This window comes from Polyodon spathula, chromosome 12, assembly GCF_017654505.1.
Source record: "Polyodon spathula isolate WHYD16114869_AA chromosome 12, ASM1765450v1, whole genome shotgun sequence".
NCBI lineage: Eukaryota > Metazoa > Chordata > Actinopteri > Acipenseriformes > Polyodontidae > Polyodon > Polyodon spathula.
This window is the reverse complement of record NC_054545.1, coordinates 34,851,773-34,879,462: the sequence shown is the minus strand read 5'-3', so window position 1 is coordinate 34,879,462 and position 27,690 is coordinate 34,851,773. Positions and strand designations below refer to the sequence as shown.

Sequence of the window (27,690 nt, the reverse complement as noted above, 5' to 3'; positions counted from 1 at the left end):
GCAACTGTTCAAGAGATGAAAACAAGTAAAAAGGTCTGTTTAAGCAAATTATCAGTTCAATTAAGGTCCTAGTTAAGTAATTGAGAGCTCGGTTGGAATGAAAACCAGCAGACACAGGGGGTCCCCAGGACCGAGTTTGAGAAGCCCTGATCTAAACAGTGGCAGTCACTAATCTGCTGGTTTTCACAACGCATCCTTCTTTTAATGATTTAAACAGCAATGTATTAGCATCCGCAGCGAAGTAGATCAACTGAACAAACTTGCATCTATCTAAATGAAGATCAACTGAATAGACTCCATGTATACTGACATCCGGTACCCCTTCATCATAATGATATGAAGAGGTCATCTGTCTCGAATTAGACATGGTATTCCAAGAGCAATTCTAATGACAAAGACAGACATAGTTAGTCCTGCCTTGAAACATCCTCTGTACTAAGCGAGGTCTGCTTCTTCAGCTCACATATAGTCACAGGGCTTTATTGCCAGTGTAGTGAATGCCTGAGCCAGGGTGTCAGGTCATTAGGGTATCTCACATACACATCATTTTTTTTCTGTTTTTGTCTCATTTGCATTCAGGCTGGGAGATGCCCGGACCGATTGCACAGTATTTGTTTAAAGGGAAGGGTAGTTTGGATTTCCGGGAATGATCATTGAATGGCTCTACAGAAGCTCTACAGGTATCTCTGGATTGACTTCCTGGTGCCAATCAAATACCTGATACTAAACAGAATCACTGTGGATAGTCACTATTTGACCTTTGTTTTGTTTTTCTTTAAATCAAATGTGGTTTATCGAAATTATTATGTATTATTATCTATTAATTATGTATATTACTATTTTTGTATGTATTACAATTACTGACATATGCAATTTGTTTTCTTCCCGTTTCTTCTCCTTATTAACTCTTTATCAATGAAAATGACAACAGACTAAATAAAGTTTGGTCAAGAACAGAAAACAAATATTGCGAGATTATTTTTTAACCAGAATACAATACAACAGTATATAAGAGTTACATAACTAAGTGTCTGCATGTGGGTTTATCAACACTCATACAATGTAACCCAACAGCGACTGTTCACTTCTACTTGCGTCGATATTCCCTCATACACAGATCTTAGCCATCTTACAACTCTATTCATTATGGCTGATTTGACAGACCCTGAATAGTGCTAATCCTGGACAACCCAGGTAAGCTAGGCAAGTCAACAGGTAAGTAAACCTTTTCAGGATTCTCATATGCCCTTAACAGAGTGAGATGTGGTATGTGTTTTTATAGATGTATTTATATCTGTGAAAGGCAGCTCCTCACTCACAGCAGGGCAGCAAAGGTTACAAGGAAACAAGCTGCTTAACATCAGGCATAGAACAAGGAACTGCTTCAGTTATCGTGTTCAGTGTAATACTTCAATACAAACAGTTAACTTGAACACTGCAGTGTTCTGGATGCTATATTGTGGTGATACTAAAGGGTGACATTAACAGCAGTGATATGAAGTGCGTTTACCGCAGGGCTCTCCAGCCCTGGTCCTGGAGAGTTATTGTGGCTGATGGTTTTTGTTTCAACCAATCTCTCAGTTACTTAATTGAACCAGTTATTGGCTTAATTAGTCAAGATTAACAGGTGTTCTAGATCTTTAGCCACTGACGATGTAAAGACACCTATAAAACCTGCTGGATAGGGGCAGACCCCTGGTTTACTGTATATAGTTATCTATCCTAAAGCAACATCTTTGACGTCATTCTGAAAAAGGCTCCCTGCAGCACATTTTCCTACAGATTAATGCTGGTTCATTAGTTACAGAGCCTTCATAGGACCTGCATGGGAAACAGATCATAGCAGAGATAAAGGATTGCAGGGCTGTAATAAACCACTCACAAGGAAGAGAATACAGGACTATGATAACAGGACAGCAGAAGGCAATCTGCAGGAATTCACTGTCATTAGTTTGCATGAGGCTTTGACTGCTTCACAGGTCAGGGAGCAGGGATTCCCGGGCTTGGATTAGACTAAAGGCTTATTTTACAGAAATGAAATGTATTTCTGCACAATACAACATTTCATGTATTTCAACTCCATCTTGTTGCCGATATCTATCTATTTTTTTTTTAAATCTTGGCACAGCAGCAAAGTGAAAGTACAGCACAACGTACACTGATGGGGGGGGGGGGGGGGGGGGGGGGTGCAGCAAGCAGGCTGATCAGTTCATTGTCTGGATGATTGGCCCACTTCCTGAAAGCAACGAGGATGCAATGAACGAAATAATCATTTGAATTGCTTTCAACAATCATATATGAGGAGACAGCAGCACAGGGTTTAACAGAACAGTCTGCAATGCAATCAGAGGTTAATGCTTAGAACAAAAAAAACATTAGTGTTTATTCAACAATAAATGTGTGTGTTTTGGAAGAATGACAGAGATAATGACCTGCCCTGTTTTTACCATAAAAATCTTTCAAAACACCTTATAATATGACCTTCTGTCTCATGTCAGCACACCTCTGGCCTTGCACTTAGTGATTTTTGTAACTAATGTTATTCCAGAGCTAAACCAATTTATCTGAGCTAAGTGTGAGGATATTTCTAATGAATGATGTGGACTCTGGAAACAGAGTGCATTCATTTGGTGTAATGTTCTTGCAAACATTACGAATTCCTCTCCCTGTATCTGGGTCAGTCTTGTTGTCTTCAGCCAGTCACAGCAAAGGAGTGTCAATGCCACCAGCAAGCCCCTTGTAAGACTAGCGTACACCCATCAAATCTTAACACTGTTCTGTGCTTAACCTTTCCGTTTGCAGGTATGGTCAAGGATAGAGCGCAAGTGCAGCTGCACTGTATGTGTAACAGTTGTTTTAAAGATGAGTTCGGTACATTACAATCTAAACAAGATTCAGATCAACAGAACTACACTCTGCAGAAACTATGGAATATATTGCCAGAATGCATTCCTTCAGGGCTGCTCCAAGCTGAAGGTGAGCCAATCTGCAGCGTCTCAAAGGAGATGCTGCATTTCAAATGTACAATAAAAGGGAGCAGTATTCATAATCAATGCTGTCGTCTTATTTAATGATCTCTGGTTTGGGTGGCTGTTTTTTTAACCATTTTAATCTTAAGGGGACCGTTGTCTGTAGTTTCTGATTGCAACACTGCACACAGAACCCTGCCAGGAGGCATGTAGCCCAGACACAGGACCATGGAGAGAGGGAGAGAAGGGAAGAGATAGAAACGGTGAAAGAGATGAGAGCCCTTTAGTGTTTTATTTGAATGTGTATCCCCCTCCACTATCCTGATTCTAATACCACTTGCAACCCTTGCCCAGTGGCATTAATAAACCCACCACCCCTCACACCATCTCTTCTTTCAATACAACTCAATCCATTTCTCTAAACAGTGTGTATGGCATATTAACTAATTTGCAATATACTGAGTATAGATAGATAGATAGATAGATAGATAGATAGATAGATAGATCTAGTTGTATAAAATCGCTCACCTCAGTTTTCACTTTCGTGGCTTCTTTCTCTCCTTCCCCTTCGCTTTCTTTCCCCTCTGACGGTGTTGAGGGACTGGGGAGCATCGTGAAGACGAGAAACGAGAGAAAATAAAAGATTGGAGCGATAAAAGGATGCCCGGTGCAATAAAAGATAATGTAAACCAAAACGGATCTGCAGAGTATAATCACAAAGCCTGGGTTCAGAATAGCTTTAGAATGTCACGGGCAGGTCTGACACGCTTTCTCTTCTGCCTGGATAAAAAAAAAGGGTTATAGTAGGCATGCGCCCTGCATCTGCGGTGCGCCAGCCTCTTTGGAAAGCACAGGCGGTGCTCCCTGCACGATGGGGACCTTCCTTTCCTCCTCCTGTATCTTTACTGATACTGCGCTCCTACTACTGCCAGCCGGTCGGGGTAACTGGGTAGAAAAATGTCTTTCTGGCTTTCTTTCACGCCATCAGGTTCTAACACAGAAAGCTCCTCCCAGCCATCGAACATGCACACACGGATCCCCTGCAGAACCCGAGTGGACAGTGCATACAGCAGCCCGGGGCGAGAGCACCACCCGGGCTGGGCCCGATCAGGAGCCACCTGCGCCAAACCGACGTTTACAGAATCTCAAAGCTTTAAACTCCAAACTGCCATTAGCATTGTCGTTGTCTTTAAATTGCCGTTAAAATGTCTGGGTTGTTTATTCCTTGTTTGCTCATTGAGGGAGTTTTCCCTTTCTACAAATCGAGCTAATGTAGCTTTGCAGTAAATATATTTGCTAATCTGCTCCATCATTAGATATATGAATGCCCAAGTTTAATAACGTCATATATTTTTTTCAATTTAATATATATTTTTTGATCATAACTAAATGCATTTACAAAACTGCTTTTGTGACCCTAGGCATCAGTGATAAAGGGGGTACTGCAGTGGAACACCTACTCACTGTGTCCTGATTATTAAAAGTGGTATTTGCCTGAATCAAATTAGATACAAAAGTATTTATTTAAATCGATTTACGAGAAAAAATATAATTCCAGTTTTTCACAATGAAAGGAATGTAAGATTTAACGAGTTATTTGGTGTACATTTGTGTACAACTCTTTACTCGTACGTTCCTTTCACTGTGAAAAACTGGAATTATATTTCCCCGTAAACCTTTTTTTTTTTTTTAGGATTTATAAAGAAATACTTGTGTTTCTAATTTGACCCAGACGAACCCCAGTTCTTTATTAAGAGTGATACAATACAAATCCAGCAGAGGGCACAAAATAGACCCCAATATGGAGTCTGGGTCACGTGTCCTGCACGATTACGTCATCAAATGAAGCCTACTGCTGGAGGTGTACAGTATTAGCAAGTAAGCGGATTGTGGGTTTGGTAACATACTGAATGAAAAAAAAGAAATACGTACATCTCGAGTTACATATTTATGTTTTTATGTGTGAATCTTTTGTTTGGATAGACACGCATTGTTGACATTACATTGTGTCTTTAGTACTACTTAATAAACAAAACGACGTTGTTTTGTATAGTAGCCATTTCTTCGGTCGTTTTCTCTGCAGGGTCTGTACTGTTATTTTCTGTACATAGTAAATACGAGAACATTGACGTCTGCTTATTCACACTGGACTTAGGGTTACAATTTTTTTCGCATTGTATGTTTTACCTGCAATAAAATACTCATGAAGAAAAGTTAAAGTTAGATTAGCAAAAAAAAAAAAAAAAACATTTACATTGCGCTTATTTGCAGTGTTACGGGTTTAAAAATGTTTTTAATTCGTCATTTTTCCTAAGAAGTGTTTATATAATATGCTGCCATTGCTGCCCTGCGCACATTAAACTTTTGCTGGGCATGTGGTCACAGTTTCAGACTGGATTTTGTTTTTGTTGTTGTTTTTTTGTTTTTTTAGATATCCCAGTGGCAAAAACACAACCTCCTGTACTTGTATCAGTTGTCCAGTTATGTGCCTGTAAAATACTGCTTAAGCACTGCATCCCAGACCTTTAGTCAGGTAGTCCAGTGCCTTTGTCAGTGTGTGTGTGACATTGACACTGATGAAGGCACAAGTCAGAATGTTTTTCTATTTAAATATTATATATTTTACCTTAAAAGTACATCACAGTTACATGCTGGACATATTACAGGTTGTTTCTCATTATTGTGCTTCGACAGAAAGTTTGAAACCATTGCAGAAGAGGAACCTGCTCTCTCTGGGTTGATTCTTAATCTTCCAGAGGTCGTTGGTCTCATGCCGAGTCCCTCATCCTCAACTTAGTTGGAACTGGTGCCACAATATGTCGGACAACAATGGCTCTTTTGAGGGTGCACTCATGGATGGTTTTGGTTCTAGTGCATTTGCTTTGAGTTCATATTGCAACCCCACTGAAAATGGTGCAGGGACAGCAAGCCTAAATCATGGCTTGAATTCTGGCTTAAGCATACAGGGGACCCAGAATCTGGATTTGGTCTCTGCCGGAGTGTCCCATGGCATAGCACCATCCTTGGATGTAACAAGAGGCCCAAATTCAAATTCCTTGCAGAGTGGATACTTGGACAAAGCCACAAACCTTTTTGCCAGTCTTGGTCTCCCGCGCGAAAACTTGGACGCACTAGCGTGCATGTCTGAGGATCATCTTAGTGTGGAGAACCTGCAGCAGAGTATCCTGCAGCTCAAGGCGCAGAGAGCTGAAGGAAGCAGTGTGTCTAACCGCCCCAGAGACTTCCGCTCCCCCCCACAAGAACAACCTTACAGAGCCGACAGGGAGGTGAAGCGCAGGAGGACGGATGCTTTTGCTTATAGTTCTGGGAGAATGGGAGGCGGCACTGACCTTCATTACACCGCAGGGTATCGTACTTACTATCCCTCGGAATACGACTGGGATGGTCCCACTCCTAGACCTGAAAGGTACTTCTCGGATATGCAGGTGAGGTCACGGTCTGTTCTATTCCTGTGTCAACTGCATTATTTAAAGGGAGAATAACCAAGGGTTTAAAATTCAGATTGTATTTAAAATTCGTAAAACAGCAATTTGTACATTCAAGGTTGCGTGTTCATTCAGTGGTTTGATTTTATAGAATTTTTTTTTTTTTTTTTGTGTATACATCTTTTTTTGTTTGCAGTTCTGGAATTGGCAGCATAGATCACCTTATTCAAAGAGTCACCCTTCCGATTTTGACCGGTAAGCATATACGCCTACATATGTGTACAAAGTAGTTCGTATAAAATAATTAAACAAATTAGCTTAAAACATATCTTCCTTGTATATCATAGCCGAAGCATTTGTCCATCGGTATCGTAACATGCTAATCAGTTTGGGAGGAAACTGGAAGACATTCCGAAGCCCAAGTTATATGAATTAATATGAATTTGAGGATGTAGTATTCTTTTGATTGAGAAATGTACTGCTTGTTGTTTCCAGCAGGCCAGTCCGTCCGGGATGGGACACCTGCTATCCAGCACCTGGATACGTGGCGCCTCCTCCACTGCTTCCAATTGATATCTCAAGGAGAAGAATGTGTCTTGATAGGAGAGTGGGAAATGGTGGGCTTATTACTCCTTAAACCCCAGTTGTACGCTAAGCTGTATGTGCTGAAACAGGTTTCAATCAATTACTCCTATTTTTAGTTTCATTTTCAGGCGAAATGAAATCAAGAAGAGGCGAGAGAAGTCATCCCTTGAAAGAAAAGGTCAGTGTATTATTGTACCTAAAAGGGACTTCAGTCCTATTGGCAAGCTAACGCTCTGCACTGTACAGCTGTCCATAGTTCTTCAACGTAGAACAGTGTTGCATTACACATGGCTGTGCAGAGTTGCAATATTCAAAGAATAATTCAGCATTCCCTAATTTCAAAGCAGAAGCCTTGCCATTGCTTCCTGTGTGCTTTCCCTGTCCCCGTCCCCCTCTGTCTCCTCAATGTATTATTTTTATTTTAAAGGTGTTTGAATTGGTTTCAGTACTTCTTTGTTTTTTTGTTATTGGACAAAAGGTTCGGAGTAACGCATATATATTGTTCTGTATTTGCTCTTCTTTTAAAGCAACATAGAGTAATCCATCTGGTGAACCTGCCATCCGAAAATTACACAAATGAAGACCTGTTTGACTTGGCAAAATCTTTTGGGCCTGTGCAGTGCTACAAAATACTCAGAAGCAATAAAGAGGTAGGTAATACAGAAAATAAAAATAATAATAATGATAATAACGTGCCAAACATGCTGGGTAAATACATTTCTGCCAGTTTTTGATGATTTATACATGTCATTGTCAGTAGCCTAGTGCTTGTCTGCTTGACTGCACAAAAAGATGAATCCCCCGCCCCCAAAAATGTTGTCACTAGGTTATAAAATGATATATCAGGCTTAACACGGCTTTGGTAATTATTAAAGCAGATAAAATCGCCACGAGTGAGAGAGATGTATTAACAACTTGGACTTCTTGCAGGCTTTTTTGGAAATGAAGCATCCTGAAGCTGCAGAGAAGATGGTGCGGTACTATAGGACTCATGCTGCCAAAGTCAATGGAGACAGGATTGGTGTGTCCATGTTCCTGAAGCATAAGAAGCTTGCACATTGGTAAGAAGGGTATGATGAAACTAAGAACGTCCTTTAGCTTATTGGTGGTTTGAGAATATGAGGGTAAAATGCTAATAAAAAAATAAAAACAAAGTCTTCTTTGTTGGCTTATGACAGGATGCGGGAAGAAGTGAAGTCACCCAGCACTTCAGATGAAGCTCCATGGAGCGGGAGCAGGTCTGGACGCTCAGTATCTGGAGACAGGGAGTCCTCTAGAACACGAAGGACGTCCAGATATGACCAGACAAGAAGGGAGGAGTCAAGAGATAAATCCCTGGAGAGACAAGAGAGGAGGACAAGTCGGCAAAGGGAGGAGTCCTCAGATAAATTTATGGACAGTTCAGAAAGTGAAGGAGAGGAGCAAGAGAACACAGCCTTGCGGCTGGCAAAAGGGAAGGGGCCAGCAGATAAATCCATGGACAGTTCAGACACTGAAGGGGATGAGCAAGAGAAGAGTGGCAGCAAACTGGGACAAGGGGAGGAGCCGGACGATAAATCCCTGGAAAGTTTACAGACCCAAGAGGGAGAGCTAGAGAATAAAGGCAGCCAGTCAACACAAGGGGAGGAGCCTGTAGATAAACCCCTGGAGAGTTCAGAGATCCCCGGAGAGGGGCAAGACAAGAGTTGCAGCCAGTCTGCACAAGGGGAAGAGTCAGCAGCTGGGCCTGAGCTCAGGGAAGGGGTAAGCAAACAGGAACACTGGGTATGGTGTGGAGCGGAGGAGGAGGGGGTGCATGCCCATCCTTTTTAGATTATTAACACATCACAAAATGTTAAAATCAAATCAAGTCTTTTAATGTTATAAACCCAACAGGAACATATTCTCATTTGCCGTGGTGACCTGGAAAGCTGGAGGGGCTTTTTTTTTTTCTTTCTTTGACTAGACCAGAGGGAAGTTTTATGGACCTGTTCTCAGATTGAGCCTTGACACTGGCACCCATATCCATGCTCTTTAAAAGGCTTGTACAGGATGGTCCTAAATTTAACGTCTGATCTAAAAGATGCCACCTACAGATGGAAATTGGAGTAACATTTCAGATCTCTTAGACATTGAGTTCTGTAATATAAATTTAATGAAACACTTAAATTTAAGGCACATGGAAATAGCTGGAATTTCTTAAGTTCCTACCAAATGGGTCTTAATTTATTCCCTAGAAATTTAAAGCATTTACAATAAAACACAATGCTCTCTAAACCTGAAATATTTGTATTTCTTGCAGGAGAAGGAGAAAGCGAAGGCTGTAGGGCAGGGGAATGACCAATGCCTCGATAGATCAAAGATCCGAAAGCCATGGCCATCGCAGAAAGGCAGATTTTCTACAGGGCCTGGTGTCGAGGTAGAAGTAAGCAGCCAGCAGCACTGACTTCTCCTGTGGCTGTGCATTTCTGCACAAGATTAGTGATGGTTGTAGAAATGCTGTGAGGTTTAAGTGCTCTTCAATTCTGTGCTTGCCTTCTTTACTGCAGTATTTGAAAGGATTCCCCTATATGGGAGGGGCCAGGAACATTTGTGCTGGGGGCTGAAGACCACGTGATGCAGCTAAGATCAGGAAGTGGGATTTGTTTCCTCCCCCATTCTATTTTTTTTTTTTTTTTTTTTAAATCATTAAGAATTAATATTTTTTCTTTACCAGGGAAGCAGCAAAGTGGTGGACATACGGTTCAGGAAGTGGTCGTGCTCTGTGGAGGACTTGCTGGAGATGGCTGAGCCTTTTGGCACTGTGGTCGCCTACCTGGTTTACCAATCCTCTGTAAGATATGCTGAATAATAACAATACAAAATGTATACAGTAGTGTGCACATGTATTGGAACACCTCAAGATTAGTCATTTATATTCTTTGCTAATCACGTGGATTTAAAAAAAAAAAAAAAATTTAAAGATTCTAAAGGGCTGATTTAAGTGTGATCATTCTTGTCATGGCTAAGTTTTCTGTACTACAGGGCTTCCTGGAAATGCTTACATATGAGCAAGCAAGAGTTATGGTGCGATACTACCAAGCTACAACTGATCCTGCCCGTGAATTGAGGATTTGTTTGTCAGATAAAATGACCTCCGTAAAGGTAAGTCTAAATATCTGCAATAATGTTTATTGAGTAATATTTAAATTGTGAATGGCGGTTGCTTCTGTTTTGCATCTGGCTGTGTGTAATTCATGTTGTTACGTCATTACAGAGACCACTCTTTGAACCGGTTACCTCAGTGCTGTGTTTCAGTAATATTTCCAGAAAAACCTCCAGGGTAGATTTGCAGGAATTGGCAGAGCGCTTTGGGGCTGTGCTGAAAATCACCATCGCAAATAAAATTAAAAAGGTGAGAAACATTTCTTAACACATTGTCTGTAACACAGTTACTACTGGGAAGATTTTAAAAAGAAGTTGGCACTAGTAGAAAAGCTAGTGAAATATACTCCAATTAGGTGTAATCACAGTGTTTCTGTTTTTTTTTTTCATGCTTGGCACACTGGTGTACTGAAGGAGTGTCTTGAAGAGTAGTACTCACATCTAGCTATTTCTATACAATTGTATTATGCTAGATCATACTTTTTAGATAGATAGCTAGATTGATTGATTGATTGATTGATTGATTATGTAGTAATGTGAACTCCCCCACTAGGCTTTTGTTGAAATGGTAGACCGGGCTGAGGCAGAGATCATGGTGACATTCTATAAAAAACGCCCATTGAGGATTCACTTTAAAAAGATCGAAGTGAGCCTCTTAAAGAATTACACCTTTGGGTAAGTGAAGGCAGTGTTGTGCTATCCTCTTAACAGTGGTTCCTCATTCATTTCTGAAGAAGGATTTATATGTGTCTTACTTGCTTATTTTGTTTAAGATGCAATGGCGAAAATGCTACACAGGAGCAGACTGTACCGTCGGAGTCTGAGAAGAGTGTAGTGCCAGAGCGTGAGAAGATTGTAGTGCCAGAGTCTGAGAAGACAAGACCACCAGAGTCTGAGAAGACTGAAACTGTGCATAATGGAGAGGCAGGAGACTCAACTAATAGGCCACAGGCTGGTAACATGAAGACCACAAACACACTGGGACCATACATGCCTGACAACCCTGTTGGTAAGCGTTGTTCTGCCATTTATTAAAGTATAAACTAAATCATGTATGCTGGTGTAACCAGCCATTACCTAATAGACAACCTGATAACATCAGTACTGTGCCTTGCAAATGATTTTGTGTAGGACCTCCATGACTTGGCTTACAAGTAAAAGGTATCTACAATAGTTCCAGTGGCAATCCAACAAACACACACACAAATCATATGGGAAACTCAAGTGGTTATCGGGAAGAAGTATGCAAGGACTAGATTTCCACCATCTTTTTGTTGATGTTAAATTGCCCGGTTTTAAGAAACCTGTAATGTGAAATGTAATGTTTTCTAAGGAAAATATGAAACAAGCATTATTCAAGTGTGATTTATAACATTAATCTTTGACCATATAAATTGAGTCAGTGACAAAGTTATTTTTTTCTTCTACAAAAAAAAAAACGTGATTCATTCTGACCATTTATGATTACACTGGACTGACAAAAAACTCCATTCACGTTTGGATTATCAGAATTGTTCAACAGTTGGCATTGTTATATTGCTGCTGTAATTACAGGCTTGGAGTACATGGTCCTGAGGACAGGTTACTTCTGCAGACTGTGCAGCGTGTTCTCCAGCAGTGAAAAGGAAAAGACTGCCCACTGCAGCAGCCTAGAACATTATGAGAAAGTAAAGGTAAAGTTTATCACAATTGTCAAGAACATTTGATCAAACAATCTGGTCTGATAGGACCAGATTTATTTATTTTCTAAAGTTAATTGTTTAACAAATATCTATTATTTTAACACAAGACGCAAGCCAAGTTGACCCTTTTCATGCATGAAGTATTGAAAATAGCTGAAAAACAGTTTGACACATAATTAATATATTTTTTGTTTAAAATATTTTTTCTTTTTTTAAAAAAGAAATGCTGTTTCTTTATGTGGGTTTTTCAGACCTCGATCGCAGAACTGGACCAACAGCTAAGAGTGGAGTCAATGGTAAGTTTATTTTCATTCTCTGTGCAGTAAGTAGCGACTCTTACATTTGCTATGACCTTAGACACGTTTTGCAGTTACGCATTTGTTGAATTGACACTGGAGTCTGAGGTTTTGCTTGCCCTTAAGCAACAAAGGGATGCTTTGTTTTGTCTAATGTTTTTGAGATTTAATTACAGTTTTTATAAAATAAGATTTTTTTTTCCATGTTGTCAGGTGTGTGTGTGTGTAAGATAAATCTACTGAATCAGTTTGTATTGTGGTGTTTGATCATAAAGGCTAATATTCAGATTTTTTTTTTTTAATTATTATTATTATTTTCCAGCAGGTGTCTAAAATGTAATAGAATGAAGACTGTTGGAGGCATGTGAATCAGAAGAACCACAGAAAAGACTGTGTGAAAGTTCTGCATTTCTGGCTGTTCACCTGAGCTCTGTTTAAATCCTTTTATATATGTTTACCTAGGTATTATTTTGTAAAATGCTAAGCAAATGGTTTACCATTGATAGATAATGCAATTTGTTTTGCAATAAGCTTCCCTGAAGTTGATCTTCCCTCTGCAACTCAGAAGTGATGCCTGAGACCACAGCCTGGTGGTCATCTTTTTTTTTGGGGGGGGTGAAACTGACTGCTTAAAATTCTGTTGTGTCTCATATAAGTGCGATCTAGACAAATAAACCTTGACTGTACATTCAATAAAATCTGTATTTTCACACTGATCTTGGAATATACCTATGTTCTAGAATCCTAATAACATACACAATTATGGGAATTAACAAAAATTATGATATTGTAACAATAATAGTTAGCTTTTCCCTTTTTATTATTAATAATAATAATAATAATAATAATAATAATAATAATAATAATAATAATATGTACATATTTATAAAGCCAGAATCACATTCATGCACGTTATAACAGTACATGTAAGATGTATTGGAACTTGTTGGGCTGTTTCTGATCTTCCTGGATCACTTGAAATAACGGGGGTCGCTCCCTTTTCCTAACTACAAACCTGAGCATTCAAGCGCACGGTATGCCTGTGAATGGCTTTGTTTCGTGGGTTAACAGTGAAGGGCTCTTAACATCACAGCAGGGCAAATGACTTTAATGGATGAATGAGAATTGAAGACCTTTAACAACAATCTATTTACAACAGTTACATCAAACTTTTTTCATCCATTCAAACATAAAAACAAATCGTACATTGAATTGGTAAAATAAACGAATACAAAAAGACAGTAGTAGCACAACACTCGGTGTATTTCTGTATTCATTCATTTTTTCAAACGTATTATTTTTTGTTTATCTACTGTGACCATCTGCCTATCCGTGTAGATACTGATCTGGACCGTTGAACAGGGCTGTCTTCCCATTTCCCTAGCTTGTTGAACCTGTGGCCCGAGTCAAATCTTCTGCAGAGTGATTGCCGAGATCACTTCCAGTTGTTGCACAGTACTGGTATAATCATTCAATGCCGATCGATGTCTGCAAGTTGCTTTTTGGGCTCGTTCGGTAATGGCTCTCGATCACGGTGCTAGATAGTGTAATCTCTCACTAAACCCTACAATTGGGTAATTTAAGTTGACAACAGGTACATGTTCCCTTCCCAAAACACTGCACACACCAACCACTCAACCCGCTATTCCTGTTTGAGAACGACAGTGTTTCCGTTATGCTTAAATTGCTTCTTGGGTCATAATCAAAGGGGGCGGATACTGTAATTGCCGAGGTGGGTTGTGGGCTGTAAGCGTGTTGTTGTACGGAGTGCTGTGGTCGATGCGAAATAAAATTCTCAGCAATAATACCAACATATCACGGTAACAATTTGACTATAATAGTCATCGTCATTATTGTTCGTGTAAAGTGCAGCAGGTCGAATAGGTCTTACAGTATTCACATGAATCCCGCATATTACAACGGGGCTCTTGTGTTTTGTTATCGCTGCTTCCATTTTGTTCGTAGTTGTGTTTTCTTTCAAACTAATTGTGGCGTGTTAAATGCATTACTTATTTTTTTGATGTAGTTATTGCACAGTTTAAATAACACATTTGTTTTCCAGTACTCTTGTTCTTAATTGTGAAGTATAGCCTAACGAAGTACGAAGTATTATTCTGCGCGCCAGGTGTGTGTAGACCATCGGCATGTGTATAAACAATGCATTTTGGGGTAGTTAATAATGTTAGTTTAGCCGTAATAACGTTGATCAGGCAGACTCAATTTACTTCGTAAAACGCTGTTTTTGGTTTCAATCGGTGATCCACTTTTGTTAAATGTTATAGATCTAAGTCAGCGCTCTAGACAAACGTTTGTCCTTAGCTGGAGCCAATGACACAGAAGGCCCCACAAATGTAACGCCAGATCGAGTTTTATGAAGTTGGTTGCTAACAGACTAAACTGCATCAAAAACATTATGAAACTAGAGTGATACTAAACGGTAGTTTAGTTTGTACTCGCTTATTTATTGGTTGCCTCATTCTGGTGAATGGTTAATATATGTAGCTGATGGCTACAGTGAAAACGAAATGTTTGTTTTAGATCTTTTTCAAGAACATTGCAATATATTGTAAATACTTTCAGATCGTTTTTGTTAGCCGTGAAGGGCAGGGTTTCTACTGCAATCAAATCAGCTGCATGAATTTAATTCCCCAGATGTTTATTTATTTTTCAGTCGCACATTGTGTTGGCTGTCGGTGTCTGAGAAGGTCTACAACTTCCTAATTATAGCCCAAATATGTTTATCCTTTCTCAGCAAAAGTAGACCCTGTTTTGATACAAAACTCCCGATGCATTAACCGTTTTTCATTATGGTGAAGTATTGGAATGCCGCGGCTGCTTTTTTGGCTGAAGAGAGCTGGTCATCTGCTTAGGGAAGTTGCAGCACAATTAAACTGTCGTCAAAGTGACGGTCAGCAATAACCAAATATATCTGGGATAGATGCGGCTGCGAAAGAAAACACTGCTTTATTTAGAAAACATGTTTTTTTTCTTTTTCTTTTTATAGCTTGGTACTATAACCCTTTTGAGCGTTTTTTTTTTTTTTTAATGTTGTTGGCATTTTTTCTGCATTTCAGAACTTCGTTACAATCGTGTTTTGGATTTTTGTGTGTGTGTGCATGTAATCGTTTTCTTGAATGCAAATGGCCACCTTCACTAATGCTGCATGAAACTTGGGTTGCCGTATTCCATTTTCTGTTCGTTTTCGCATCACTGGACTTGCAGGCATTTGTATTGGGTCAGATTGTTACCGTCCTTATTGCACTTATGTTTGAAACGTGATATGCCATTTTATTATTTCACTGACGTCATAGCGCACACGTTTTGTAAAGGAGAGGCAGCGTTTTTTTGCGTTACAGACGCCAATGGCTTCTAACACCAAAAAAGCCCTGTAACGCTAAACTGAGTTTCTGTGTTAATGTTAATCGGCGATGGGACTAATTCTGTCTTCATAATCTTAACAATACCAGATACTGCAGTGGGACCCACCTTCATCCATTTCCTAAGAGGTGCTTCAGCTTAATTTGATTCTCATTATGGTATTATTAACCATCTTAATTTTGTTGGCTCTGGCTTAGTGTTGTGGCATTCTGTGTGTTCTTATGTCAACAACTCTTCTGCTTTTAGTAGGCTGCTTTGAGACTGTATTTAATATTGCAACTTAAATTCTTAGAGACTTCACATGGCCTCTTTGGCATTTAAATCACTTCATTGTACAGTTGCCCTCATCCTAAAACTTATGTTCCCTATGGCATGGTTAACCCTTGGAATTTGTAAGGTGTTACCCAGTTTGAGGGTGTAACTGGGTATGGCCAGTTAATTATTTTCCCAGCCCATGGATAAGCAATTTACATCTGCACGTCTTTGTCTGGTGTGGACGTTGTGCTTAAGACCGATTCCTGGTGGCATGCAGCAAACAATTTAATATTTTACCTGTTGTTTTCTCCTACTGCTGCACAGTTCTTTACAGTGTCAGCAAAATTACCCATTGGGTTCTAGCAACAGTAATGCCTGTTTTTAATCTTTCACAGTTGTTTTTTTTTTTTTATATATATATATAAATAGAACTGCACAGTTAGAAAATCCATGATCCAGCTGTGAGCTTTTACCAACCCTCTTTAGAGGATCATTTTAAACAATTATCTTTCTATATATGTGTGTCTCCTGAAGAGGTGCTAATTTGGCATTTTAATTTTTACTGGTTTTGTGTTTCTACAGAGCAGTCTGAAATCATCTCCAGAAGAGGAAAACTGCAATCGCAGCATTCATTCTCCTTTTACATTCTCACTTGACATGTCACCCAGTCTCTTCGATAAAGCTCAATAGTCTTTGTTCTAAGCTTTTACCTTTTTAACTGAGTTTTGTAATCCAAATTTGTATCTTTTGTAATGTCCCGGGATAGCTCACAAGATCTCACTCCAAAAGGCATTGCAGCAGGATACGGGCTCCTTACTGCTGCACAGGCTTTAAATTCCTCTGTTGGGCCAGGAAAAGCAAGCCAAAGTGGAGCCAGGATAGAACACTTTGACATTGGCGCCAGTTCTGGCTTAAGCATGCAAGGCTCTCACAGTCAGTATCGTGCCTCTACTGGTTCTTCCCATGGCATGGCTGCCTCTTTTGATGATCGAAGTAAAGGCCAGGATGCTTATGCCTCACAGGGTCGCAGTCCCTTAGACAAAGCCAGGAGCCTTTTTGCCAGTCTTGGTCTCTCTGCTGAAGAATTTGATGTGCTATCAAACATTCCTGAGGAAAAACTCAATGTGGAGACGCTGCCTCGTCTTATCATGCAGCTGAAATCACAGAGAGCTGAAGAAAGATCTCTCACCAGTCGGCCTAGAGACAATCTCTCTCCCTCACGGGAACAACCATATAAACCCGTCAGGGATGACTGGGATGAGGCTGTGTGTAGTAGGCCAGATAGTAAAAAAGAATCTAATGTCGTTCCTCACGTATTTAACTATAATTACGGGCAGCAGAGAGAGGGTCCCTATAGAAGTTATGAGTGGCTAGACTATGAGGAGAGAATGGGAGGCAGTGACCGGTATCCTGAACCGTCCCGTGGTTACTGTGAGTCAGAATATGATTGGAGGGGCCCCGCTCCTGTGCCTAAAAGATCATTTATGGAGAGGAGGACAGGGTCCCCGTCTCTCAGCAAGATTGAGGATTACCATGGAATTCTGCCCAATACCTTTCCACATCTGTGCACCCTTTGTGACTTTGATGTGCATTCTATCAAGGTCAGTATCTTTCAGGTTTTTAATGTCCATACTCTGTTTAAGAAATCCTTTCCAGCAAACTGTCCTGGCTTTTATCAGTTAAAGAAAGAGGCTGTTCAATGATTTCATCCAAACTCTATGGTCACATCGTGACTACTAGAAGTAGAGTTATGGCCTGTCATCTTGCTGTTCTGGCTTTAAGAGGATTTCAACAAATTAATCCTTATCTGATTTGTAAGTCTTCCATACCTTCTTCAGTTCTTCTAATTCAACACTGTAATACGTCTGAGTAAACATGTTCTGCTCCCTGATTGACAAGTTTAGGGTTCTGTGTTTTCCCAGTACCAACTTGTCCAGGAGGGCATAGGCTTAAAGACAACTGTTTCTGTGCGTTTTCATCTGTATTCATATCTTGAGTTCAAAGGGTACCACAGCATCAGTGCTTACCTTTCTCTTTCTGTGATGGAATAATCTGCACCACTTCTGGGCCAAATCCCACAGTCTATGACATTGAAAAGACTTTGCATCAGTTACGTCTGGTCGTGTGAACTAATTTGACGTTTTATGATCCAGATTAGAATCACTGTGTAGAGTTCTACAGTGGTCTTTCCTCTGCTGTAAACATTCTCATTAATGTCTGTCTTAAGTAGAAGGGTTGTCTTCATGGTTGGTAAGTGAAATGTTTACGAAAGTTTGTAGTGTGTGGGGTTTTTTTTATATAATTTTTTTCAATGCACACTCAAGGGATTATTGGACATCAGTACTCGGCTAAAACAATATAGACAGTTAAGCTTTTTTGTTTAACTTAAGAAAACAGTGCTTTTAACATTAAGCAAGTGACGAACATTTGTATCGCACTACATATTTCAGAAGCAGAGGTGTAAGATCGAGACGGTGTGCTCAATGACTGAGTATTATATACTGCAGAGGCAAGTGCATTGAAGGTATTGAACAACCCTTTGCTTCTAAAAATATTTGACTGTTTTTTTGTTTTTGTTGCGTAGCACTGGATTCAGCATAATGATGGAGAGCGCCACACTGAGAATCGACAGATACTTCTGGACCTGTAAGAATTGTATATATGTTTGTGTAAAAACAGAGTTGAATTTAATTCCTGCGCTCTTTGCCGTGTTTTGTTTCATGATTTTTAGAAACAAATTTTATGATGAAACGTAGTTGGGGCATTCACTAGAATCTGGAGATCTAGGGAGGGGCTTGTCCATTACTATGTCTCTTACATTTTTATATGTACAGTGTACTGTTTTACTGTAGGTCATAAGTTTGTATAGTCTGCGTCATGATATTGAAGGCTGTAATATTGTATTTATAGCTGTGCTAACATTGTTTTCATTTGCAGCTATCCAGAATGGATCCCGAAGATTGCGCCAAACAGAATGTGAGTAGTTCAATTGTATGTTTGTGACATTTCTGTTTCTCTGTTGCAAGTTCTTGATTTTATAGTGTCATGTACTACTTGTTCTTTGCAGTAGGCAAACTCCTTTGGGATTGGGGAATTCAAATCCAGCAGCTGGGATACTGGGACCAGTCCCATTGGTTTCTCTTCCCATTGGGCTTCCAAAGAGAGGGATCAGCTCTGCTTGGAGCATGGGTAATGGATGAGTTACTGCAGTGTTTGGATTGGAATTTAACTTGCATCCTGTATGTATATTAAAACAGTAACTGATTAATTTTCAATTATGTTGGTTTTAAGGAGGAGGAATTTCAAAGCAAGGCCAGAAAGTTGATCCCATGAAAACAAGGGTAAGGGTTCCTTATCTCCCCCACTCTTTAACTTTTGTATTGCTCTGAATTGACTACTTCAGGGTAAAAAGTACATCTTTACAGGCAAGCCTGTGGTCAATTACTGTTTCTCATTCCAAATCCAGTGCCTTTAACCCTTTGCAGTCCATTTATTCAGCGCTTGTCTGGTCCTATTTAAAAAAAAAAAAAAATTCGGAGTAAAACAGGTTCAAAAGACATTGACTTGGAAAAAAAAAAAAAAAAAACCCAGTACTGTATCTCCAGCCAAGCCCCAACCCTTGTTCACTGTATTTCACATCCCTCTTTACAGACGTGCATACTGATAAATCCTCTCCTGATCACTTGTTTTGTCACCAAACTCCTCAATAATGCAATCAGTCATTATTTTATTACTATAATATCTCTAAAAGCTCTGCAAATGTCTGATTCTTTGAGCGCTGGTTGCAGAAGCAGCTATCTCCATTGGTATGTCTGTTATCTCTAATGCATGGGGCTATGAAATACGCTTTTTTTTTTTTTTTTTCTTTTTCCCTGGTTTCATTCAGCTCCTATTGGTCTCAGTCGGCCATTGAAAGGTTTTCTCTGCTTTTTCCGGATAGAAAAAAACGACTAGACCTGTGCTTTACGTCTTTTTGATGATTTCGGACAGGGTCCGACATTGGACTGGAAAGGGAAAATTGTAATGTCGGACCTGGTCCGATATAGGACTGCAAAGGGTTAAAACAGGAATTGACCCCACCCTGCTTACAGGAGGGTGGAAGAAACATGAATGCACTGAAACAGGGAATGTGTTTATTGACTGACCTTCAATTCTCACGCGTTTATTTTTTGGTGGATGTGTGGCATGCAAGAATTTATATTTTGTCGAATGCATTAATTGATGAATTGATCAGATTTTTTTTAGGCTTTTTATTTACCACTGTGGTTTTGCTTTTTTTTTGTTTCAGTAATGAATATTCTTTCACTTCCAGATTGTTGACAGCAAAGTGGTGGTAATACAATTTGCCAAAGGGAAATGTTACCAAAAGGATTTGGTTAAGCTGGCTGAACCTTTTGGCACTATAAATAACCACCTGGTATTGCTGAAAAAGGTAAGATATTCCTGTTCCTGTTCTTGCAGGTGTGGTTTTGGTTGATAGTAGTAAAACAGTCAATGATAATACATTTCTGTGGTTGACCATGCTGTGTTTTATGTTATAAACTGATTGTTTACATAACAAAACCATTCTCTTTAGGCCTTCCTGGAAATGCGTACGCACGAAGAAGCAGCTGCTATGGTGAAATACTACCAGCGCACACAAGCTGTCATCCGGGGCCAAGCGCTCCAGGTGTATTTGTCTACTGCAATTAAGACTATTCAGGTATGTAATTGTGAAGAATTTAGTTTTGCCTTTAGAGATCATGGGTATGGTATTACTCTATTCCAAAATCAATAATCATGTTTTTCCACAAGGGTGTATTGAATTGAGGCAGTGTGGTCCAGTGGTTAAAGTCCTAGGCTTGTAACCGACTGACCGACTGGCTCACTGTGTGACCCTGAGCAACTCACTTAACCATCTTGTGCTAATTTCTGCGGAAGAGTTGTTAAATCAATGTCCTATTGTAAGTGACTGCATATAATGCACAGTTCACAGCCTACCTCTGTAAAGCGCTTTGTGATGGTGGTCCACTATGAAAGGTGCTATATAAAAAAACAAAAATTATTATAATCCAAGCAGGCATTTTGCATATGTTTACATAACTGTATTCAAATAGTAAGTTAGATCAGTTTTAAATGTTTGACTTTATCTGTTTTAAATTATTTGTTGTTTTTTGATGTTTTCAGAATAATGGACCGACACATTCTCAAGCACAGAGCCAGCCCCGAACACCAACACAGGCCACTGGCTCTGGATATGCCGTGATCTATTTTGCTAACCTGCCTGTTGCAAAAGACTTGGAGTCAGAGTTGTTGGAATTAGCTAAGCGCTTTGGTGCAGTGAAGAACTCTCTAGTTTTAACAAAACAGGTATGCAATCACTGATGTAAGAGGGGTGTCCTGCTGATGAACAGTGTTTGTTCTCTTGATGTGCTAAATAAATCCAATTAGTCTAAATCAAAGAACGTTTTTGGCTTCTTGAAGCCCCAGTGGTAATACTAACCATGGTGGGATTGCTATAGCTGCTTGTCTGCTTCTAATTACTATTTATTAGCCCCACAGCCCTCCAGCTCCATAGTTAACGTTTGTTTTTCTACAACTTGAGAGAGAGCATCTTCTCGCTACTACGTTGTAATTTACAACCATTTTTATTTTATAAATTGCTTGCTTTTATTTTCTTATTCCAACAGTGTTGGAGATTATAAAAATAGTGGAATTTGCATTAAAGCTGCTTTTCTTTTACCAAGGCCTTTGTTGAAATGGTGAACCCTGCAGATGCAGAGATGATGGTGAAGTACTACACAGTAAACCAACTCAAGATTAAGGGCTACAAAGTCAGACTTAACATCTGCAGGAAGTACAGGAGGCTGACAAAGTAAGCGCTAAAGTAGCCAACATTTTGGAAGATTAGATTTAGTTATTGTTTTTACCACCAATGGAAAGTTAACCATAATCCTCTTCTTTTAATGACTTCAGTTCTACAGGACCACGTGCAATGAGTTATTGTGATAGTATTTGGTACACTGCTGTTCTATCCATTATTTTCAGTTTTCTAATTCCAGTAAGGTGTCAGTAAAAAAATCAGTACGGATGTTTCAACCTCTGACCGACCGTATCAATGATACAGATCTTACTTTTTCTTCATACTTTTAAGTTTCTTTTCGTTTTACTGTCTCTACAAACCATTTATTCCATTCCCTTTCCCTTTATTACGTCACACGAGGATGCACCCACCACCCCCCGTAAAAAAAACTGTTCCTAGTTTTTAGTTTAAAATGTGTTGCATTGTTTAATCTGACTCTGGTGCTGCATGATTTTGTGTGATAGGAACACTCCAAAGGGGAAAAGTAGCAGCAAGAAGGAGGTGGAAAAGAAATTAACTAGTTTGAAATCCAAGACTCTTTCATCCAGTGTGGCATGTGAGCTGGATGTGGTAAAGAAGGAGAGCAGTGCAGCAGAGGTGGAGGAAGGGGAGACGATGAACCTTGGGGATGAAGAAGAGCCCCATCAGTCACTCAAGGGTTTAGAGACCCCAAAAGAAGAATGTGTGCAAAAATCTCTGGAAAATCCAGAAACCCAAGGGGAGGAACCAGCAGAGAAAAGCACAGGTAGCTCAGAAATTCAAGAAAAAGGATCAGATGTTAAATCCCTAGAAAGAGGGGACACAGAAAATAAATCCCTAGAAAGAGGGGACACAGAAAATAAATTCCTAGAAAGGGAGGAAGCCAAGTGTGAGGAACCAGCAGAGAAGTCCTTGAAAAGTTCAGACAGCCAAAATGATGAGCCAGTGGAGAAATCCTTGGATGAACTGGAGCCAGCAGAGACCAGTTTCTGTAAAGAGGTAAGGACCACTCTGCAACCACAGATCATGAAATTACTGGTGTATATGTGTTTTAATTTTTGCATTATAATAGCAATATAACGTTTTGTGTAAACATCTGTCAACGTAATTTTGAAATAGTTGTCAGAAAGTGAGCTCTGTATACTACATCTGTTCCTGCTATGTATCTCGCAAACTAATCCTGGAGGTCATTGTTGAACAGGTAGAATCCTTTATGAAACCAGTGATCCAATGCAAAGTTCCCAACTGTGTTTAAGTAAATCTGGGTAAAGGAAGGGGGTCTAACTTGGTCTGTATTAGGCACATACTAGTATTGTCGAGTTTGTTTTAATTGCATGTTTTACTTGCAGCAAGAGTTTCTCGAGCCAGATTTCCCTGATAGCATGGAGGATTTTGTAACTTTAGATGAAGTGGGAGATGAGGAAGAAGAAATGTTAGCACGGGAATCGGAGTCAGGTGCAACATCTTCCAGTAAGTCTTTCGATTTCACTGCATCTTGGAGGCATTGACTTTTGACAACCAAGTTTATTTTTATACTACTGTATACTTTTAGGATTTATGTTTAAGTACGGTTCTTAATTTATTCTATTGTTTCTATTGCAGATGGTCAACAGAGGCGTAAACAGGTTTGTAGAATATTTGTATGTATAATTTTAAAACTAATTAAAGTAGCACTAGCCTAAACTACTATGTTTTATTTTTACTATTTTTGATTTGTTATGGATGTAGCTGTAATATTGTATACGTTAGTTTGAACCCAACTAAAATCTGCAATTTCAGCTAAATAGAAATATAAAATGCATTATTTTTTTTGGTAAGTAAATGTTCGTCTTCTTGCAGGGTGGAAAGGTGGTTACTGTTTCTGCCTTTAGGAGAGGTCACAATTTCGAGAAGGAGATTCTACGGCTGGCTGAACCGTTTGGTAAAGTGGTGAACCAGCTGATATTAAACCAAAGGAACGAGGTGAGTCAACCGTTCTAGCCTTGGTGGGAGGGAGGTATCGGATCACACAAGTGGTAATCTCAACAAACTACACTAAGACTCTGCTTTTAGTAGTTTTCTGCTCATCTGACATGATTGAAACACAAGACAAGTGTGCTGCATTGTGACTGTACAGCACTTCTAAAATTTCAGATTGCCCCTGCAGAATGCATAACGGGTACTTTTAGAGAGCCTTGGTCTAGATAACGTACATGTATTCAGCTGATACCTCACATTGGTTTTCATAGAGTGTATGTATTACTTTCAGTTTCTTGTATTTCTATGTTTTATTATCTACAGCAGCAGAAAATGCATTTGCAATAAGTGAGCTGAGCATTTGGCAGTTTTGAATGTTACCTTAATAAAATTGTTTGGTGTTTTTCTGTAATCTTTTCATACCTTTGCTGATTTCACATTTTCTTTGCCATGTAAATTTAAGGCATTTTTGGAGCTGTCAACCAGTGAAGAAGCCAATGCTATGGCTGAATTCTACACAACCAATACAGGTGTGGTGTGTGGCGTTGATGTGAAAATCCGTCTGTCTCCAACATATAAAACAATTAAGGTATGCCTGAAATTGTATGTGGTGTTTATTTTAATACTTAACCAGGAATTCACCATTTTAAGGTGAGAATCTTCTTTAGGCCCTAGCAAGATGGCAAAAGTAACTATGTTTCATTATTTTATTCTTTAAAAAAAAAACTATGAAAATTAGTTTTAAAAATGATATGCATTGTTATACATTTTAAATACACTTTGGATCTTTAGTAGTCTTCTGGCTAGAGGAATTAGTTTAGGTCCATTGTAGGTAAGTGTAGCGTGAATACCTTTTTCGATTTTGTTTCTTCCTATGAGAGGAACTTGTTTAAAAGCCATCATGCAGTCACTCAGATCCAGTTAAAGTATGACTGGTGTCATCACGCTTTATATGTTTTTTTTTGTTTTGTTTTGTTTTTTTTGTTTTTTATTTTTTAAATGTTAGACTAAGACATCTGAAAAAGGACGAGTTGTCTCCTTGTGCAACCTGCCTTCCAGGCACTCGGATGAGGCTCTTTTAAAGCTTGCAGAGCCTTTTGGGAAAGTGAAGTGTTACAACATACAACGGGTCCGCAATGAGGTACTGAAATAATAAGATTTCATTTTTTGTAAAAAGCACAAACCGATAGTCATTTTCATATATTATAATGAAAATATACTGCTGAGTTTACAGTAGTCCCTTCAGAGAACTGGAGTTCCTGTCCTAAAACTTTACATATATACCTTATTGTGTGAATTTTGCCTACGCTGCTACGTAATTCTTTGTCCTCTACATGGCCTTTTCTGAATGTGGTAAAGCTTTAGCTAACATCCTGCTGCTAAGACCGAGGTTTTAATATATCAATATTGCTTTCAGTGTCTTACTTGATTTCTTTTATTCAGGTTTATCTTAATTAACCTTTATGGCAGAATTGGACCGACAGTGTGACTTGGTTAATGTAATCTCGATTGGAAGGGAATGGTGCAACTGTTCTAATTTGCAAAACAATTGTTTTTCAGGCTTTTATAGAAATGGAAAGCCCTAATGAAGCAGAGGAAATGTCCCGGCAGTACATGAAAAATCCCCCCTTGTTTCATGGTAAAAGGTTGCAAGTTCGTCTGTCCTGGAAGTACAAGAAAGTCACTCAAGGGTATGTTGCCGTTTGATTACAAATTCCAATAAAGGTATCATTCTTTCAGTCGGGACAGCTCTTAACACAAGTTTGTTCTACATATCCCTGACTTGTATATGCTGTCTGTAAAGGGTTAACTAATTTGACTGACTATTGCTGGTGGTTTAGTCATGTTTGAGTCCTTATCACTGCTACATACATTATGAAAATAAGTTTGAGATGGTTCCCCGTCTTTTTGCAGAAAGAGACCACCTGTCCCTGAAGAGTCTCCTAAGAGACCCAAGAGGGAACGAGCAGAGCGGAGTTTGAGTGAGGATGAAACCTGTAGCAGTTCTAATACCAAAGCCAAAGAGCAGGAGGAGGGGCCACCACAGAAAAGAGTCTGTGAGGAACAGCAGAAAGAAATCAAGCAAGAGGTTTCAGATCTTAGTAACAGCGCTGTCTCTGAAGCTAAAGAAATTCCAGACCCTGTAGAGACCCGTGATACTCTGGAGAGCTCGGAGGAGCCAGCAGAGAAAGTCGTACCACCAACAAAAGAGGATACAGAAGCAAAGCACAGTCTAGATGAAAGAGTAAGCAGCCAGGAACACACTGTTACAATACATTGTTTTATAGCTTTTAGTGTTATCTGATCATTGTTATCTGTTAGATATTCAGATATGCAATTGCAATTAGCTGAAGGAAATTTACAATTGCATTGTATTACAGTAGAGGAATATTTCTGAAGTAAAATAGTACCCTCTACCACCACTAAATTATCAAGGCAACAGAGCGGAATCTCAAGTATAGATTGGAATATACATCGACATTGGTCTATATATTGCATATCTCTATGCCCTAATTTACTAACCATGTTTTGTATTTCAGGAGGCTGTAGATACACCAGCAGAAACCAATAAGGATGCATGCACAGAAGAGTCCATGCCAAAGACAGCTGAAACTGAGCCCATGGAGACAGAGATTGTTCATAAAGGAGGTGCATGTGACTCTGCGAACGAACAGCACGCTGGTACTGATGAGAAGACTGTGCACAGCATCCAGCCTGAGCCCTCACCCAGCACCCTGGGACCGTACCAGCTTAATAATCCTGTCGGTAAGAGAACAGTCTGGGTGAGGCTTTAGCCAGATCACCCTGCGTAATTCACTTTTGCAGTTGTGTCCTTATTCTTGGCCACTGTGCCAGGATGACTGGGAGTTTCACAGTTTGCCAGTTTTTCACAATACTGTGACAATGTTATCTGCTGTATTTGTAGGTGTGGATTATGTTATCCCCAAGGTTGGTTACTATTGCAAACTCTGCAGTCTGTTCTACACTAGTGAATCTACAGCAAAGAACACTCACTGCAGCAGCCTGGCCCATTACCAGAAACTGAAGGTACAACTTAAGTTTGGTTTATTTATATAGGAAACTATTCCATAGACCATTTTGAGAGAAAACATTCTCAGCTAAGTTTACATGATTTTGGTTGATTTTTTTTTTGTATTTATTTTTTAATCATCCCTTTTTTTATGTGTTTTACAGAACGTGTTGGATAAAGAGAAAACGAAGACAGGCATGTGAAGTCAAATTGGAAGTTTCCTGCTGTTGTGTTCATTTAATCTTTGTTTCATCCTTCTTCGTAAAAGAGAAACATTTAATGAAAGTATGACGTTATTCAGTAGATAGCTTTGACTCTATACGTTTCTTTGTTTTAAAATGTTTTGTGTTTTGAGTTAATGTACATTCCAACAGACACAACGTTAATGGATAGTCTGTTTTGAGATTTTAATGAGTTGTTGAAGCCATGGCTGCTTTTTTTAGTTTTAGATTATGTATGCAGTAGCTGGTTATTGAATGACACATTTTTGAGTCCTGAAGCAATAAAATCTGAGTCTGTATTTTTAAAATGTATAACTTTGAGTGTTTTTGTGTGTGCGTGTGTGTGTGTGTATGTATGTGTATATATATATATATATATATATATATATATATATATATATATATATATATATATATATATAACATACACTGTGCAAAAGTTTTAGGCAGGTGTGAAAAAATGCTGTAAAGTAAGAATGCTTTCATAAATAGACATGTTAATAGATTATAGTTATCAATTAACAAAATGCAAAGTGAGTGAACAGAAGAAAAATCTAAATCAAATCCATATTTGGTGTGACCACCCTTTGCCTTCAAAACAACATCAGATTCTTCTAGGTACACCTGCACAAAGTCAGGGATTTTGTAGGCATATAGTCAGGTGTATGATTAAACAATTATACCAAACAGGTGCTAATGATCATCAATTCAATATGTAGGTTGAAATACAATCATTAACTGAAACAGAAACAGCTGTGTAGGACGAATAAAACTGGGTGAGGAACAGCCAAACTCAGCTAACAAGGTGAGGTTGCTGAAGACAGTTTACTGTCAAAAGTCTTACACCGTGGCAAGACTTAGTCACAGCAACAAGACACAAGGTAGTTATACTGCATCAGCAAGGTCTCTCCCAGGAAGAAATTTCAA

General features: G+C 39.2%; 2 protein-coding genes and 1 pseudogene across 7 annotated transcripts; 2 read left to right on the top strand and 1 right to left on the bottom strand.

Annotated features, from left to right (window-relative positions):
- Window positions 1–4,092, bottom strand: part of LOC121324003 — a 29,010-nt pseudogene extending 24,918 nt beyond the window's left edge.
- Window positions 4,093–4,775: 683 nt separating this feature from the next.
- On the top strand, window positions 4,776–12,810 carry LOC121324984 (matrin-3-like). Of its 4 annotated transcripts, none has more exons than XM_041267244.1 (17): window positions 4,776–4,847; window positions 5,664–6,415; window positions 6,612–6,670; window positions 6,914–7,032; window positions 7,117–7,178; window positions 7,528–7,650; window positions 7,931–8,061; window positions 8,179–8,743; window positions 9,282–9,404; window positions 9,696–9,812; window positions 10,004–10,123; window positions 10,236–10,373; window positions 10,677–10,798; window positions 10,897–11,132; window positions 11,678–11,796; window positions 12,057–12,101; window positions 12,424–12,810. In XM_041267244.1, exons 2-17 carry the CDS (start codon window positions 5,786–5,788, stop codon window positions 12,439–12,441), a joined length of 2,727 nt encoding a protein of 908 aa, XP_041123178.1. In that variant the 5' UTR covers window positions 4,776–4,847; window positions 5,664–5,785; the 3' UTR covers window positions 12,442–12,810. The 4 variants fall into 4 exon arrangements, with proteins under 4 accessions (XP_041123178.1, XP_041123177.1, XP_041123176.1 ...); XM_041267243.1 differs by having other exon boundaries at window positions 6,911–7,032; window positions 12,427–12,810; XM_041267242.1 differs by having other exon boundaries at window positions 6,911–7,032.
- A 1,024-nt stretch (window positions 12,811–13,834) lies between these two features.
- Window positions 13,835–27,075, top strand: LOC121324439 (matrin-3-like). Of its 3 annotated transcripts, none has more exons than XM_041266315.1 (21): window positions 13,835–13,921; window positions 16,501–17,335; window positions 18,319–18,380; window positions 18,672–18,710; window positions 18,802–18,923; window positions 19,026–19,075; window positions 20,047–20,166; window positions 20,311–20,436; window positions 20,901–21,083; window positions 21,461–21,588; window positions 22,041–22,554; window positions 22,905–23,025; window positions 23,158–23,180; window positions 23,395–23,517; window positions 23,975–24,100; window positions 24,518–24,652; window positions 25,072–25,202; window positions 25,426–25,756; window positions 26,052–26,277; window positions 26,438–26,559; window positions 26,707–27,075. In XM_041266315.1, the coding sequence occupies exons 1-21, from the start codon at window positions 13,881–13,883 to the stop codon at window positions 26,743–26,745; spliced, it is 3,597 nt and encodes a 1,198-aa protein (XP_041122249.1). In that variant the 5' UTR covers window positions 13,835–13,880; the 3' UTR covers window positions 26,746–27,075. The 3 variants fall into 3 exon arrangements, with proteins under 3 accessions (XP_041122249.1, XP_041122250.1, XP_041122251.1); XM_041266316.1 differs by having other exon boundaries at window positions 16,317–17,335; XM_041266317.1 differs by lacking the exon at window positions 13,835–13,921 and adding an exon at window positions 15,159–15,607 and having other exon boundaries at window positions 16,317–17,335.
- The last annotated feature ends 615 nt before the right edge of the window (window positions 27,076–27,690 follow it).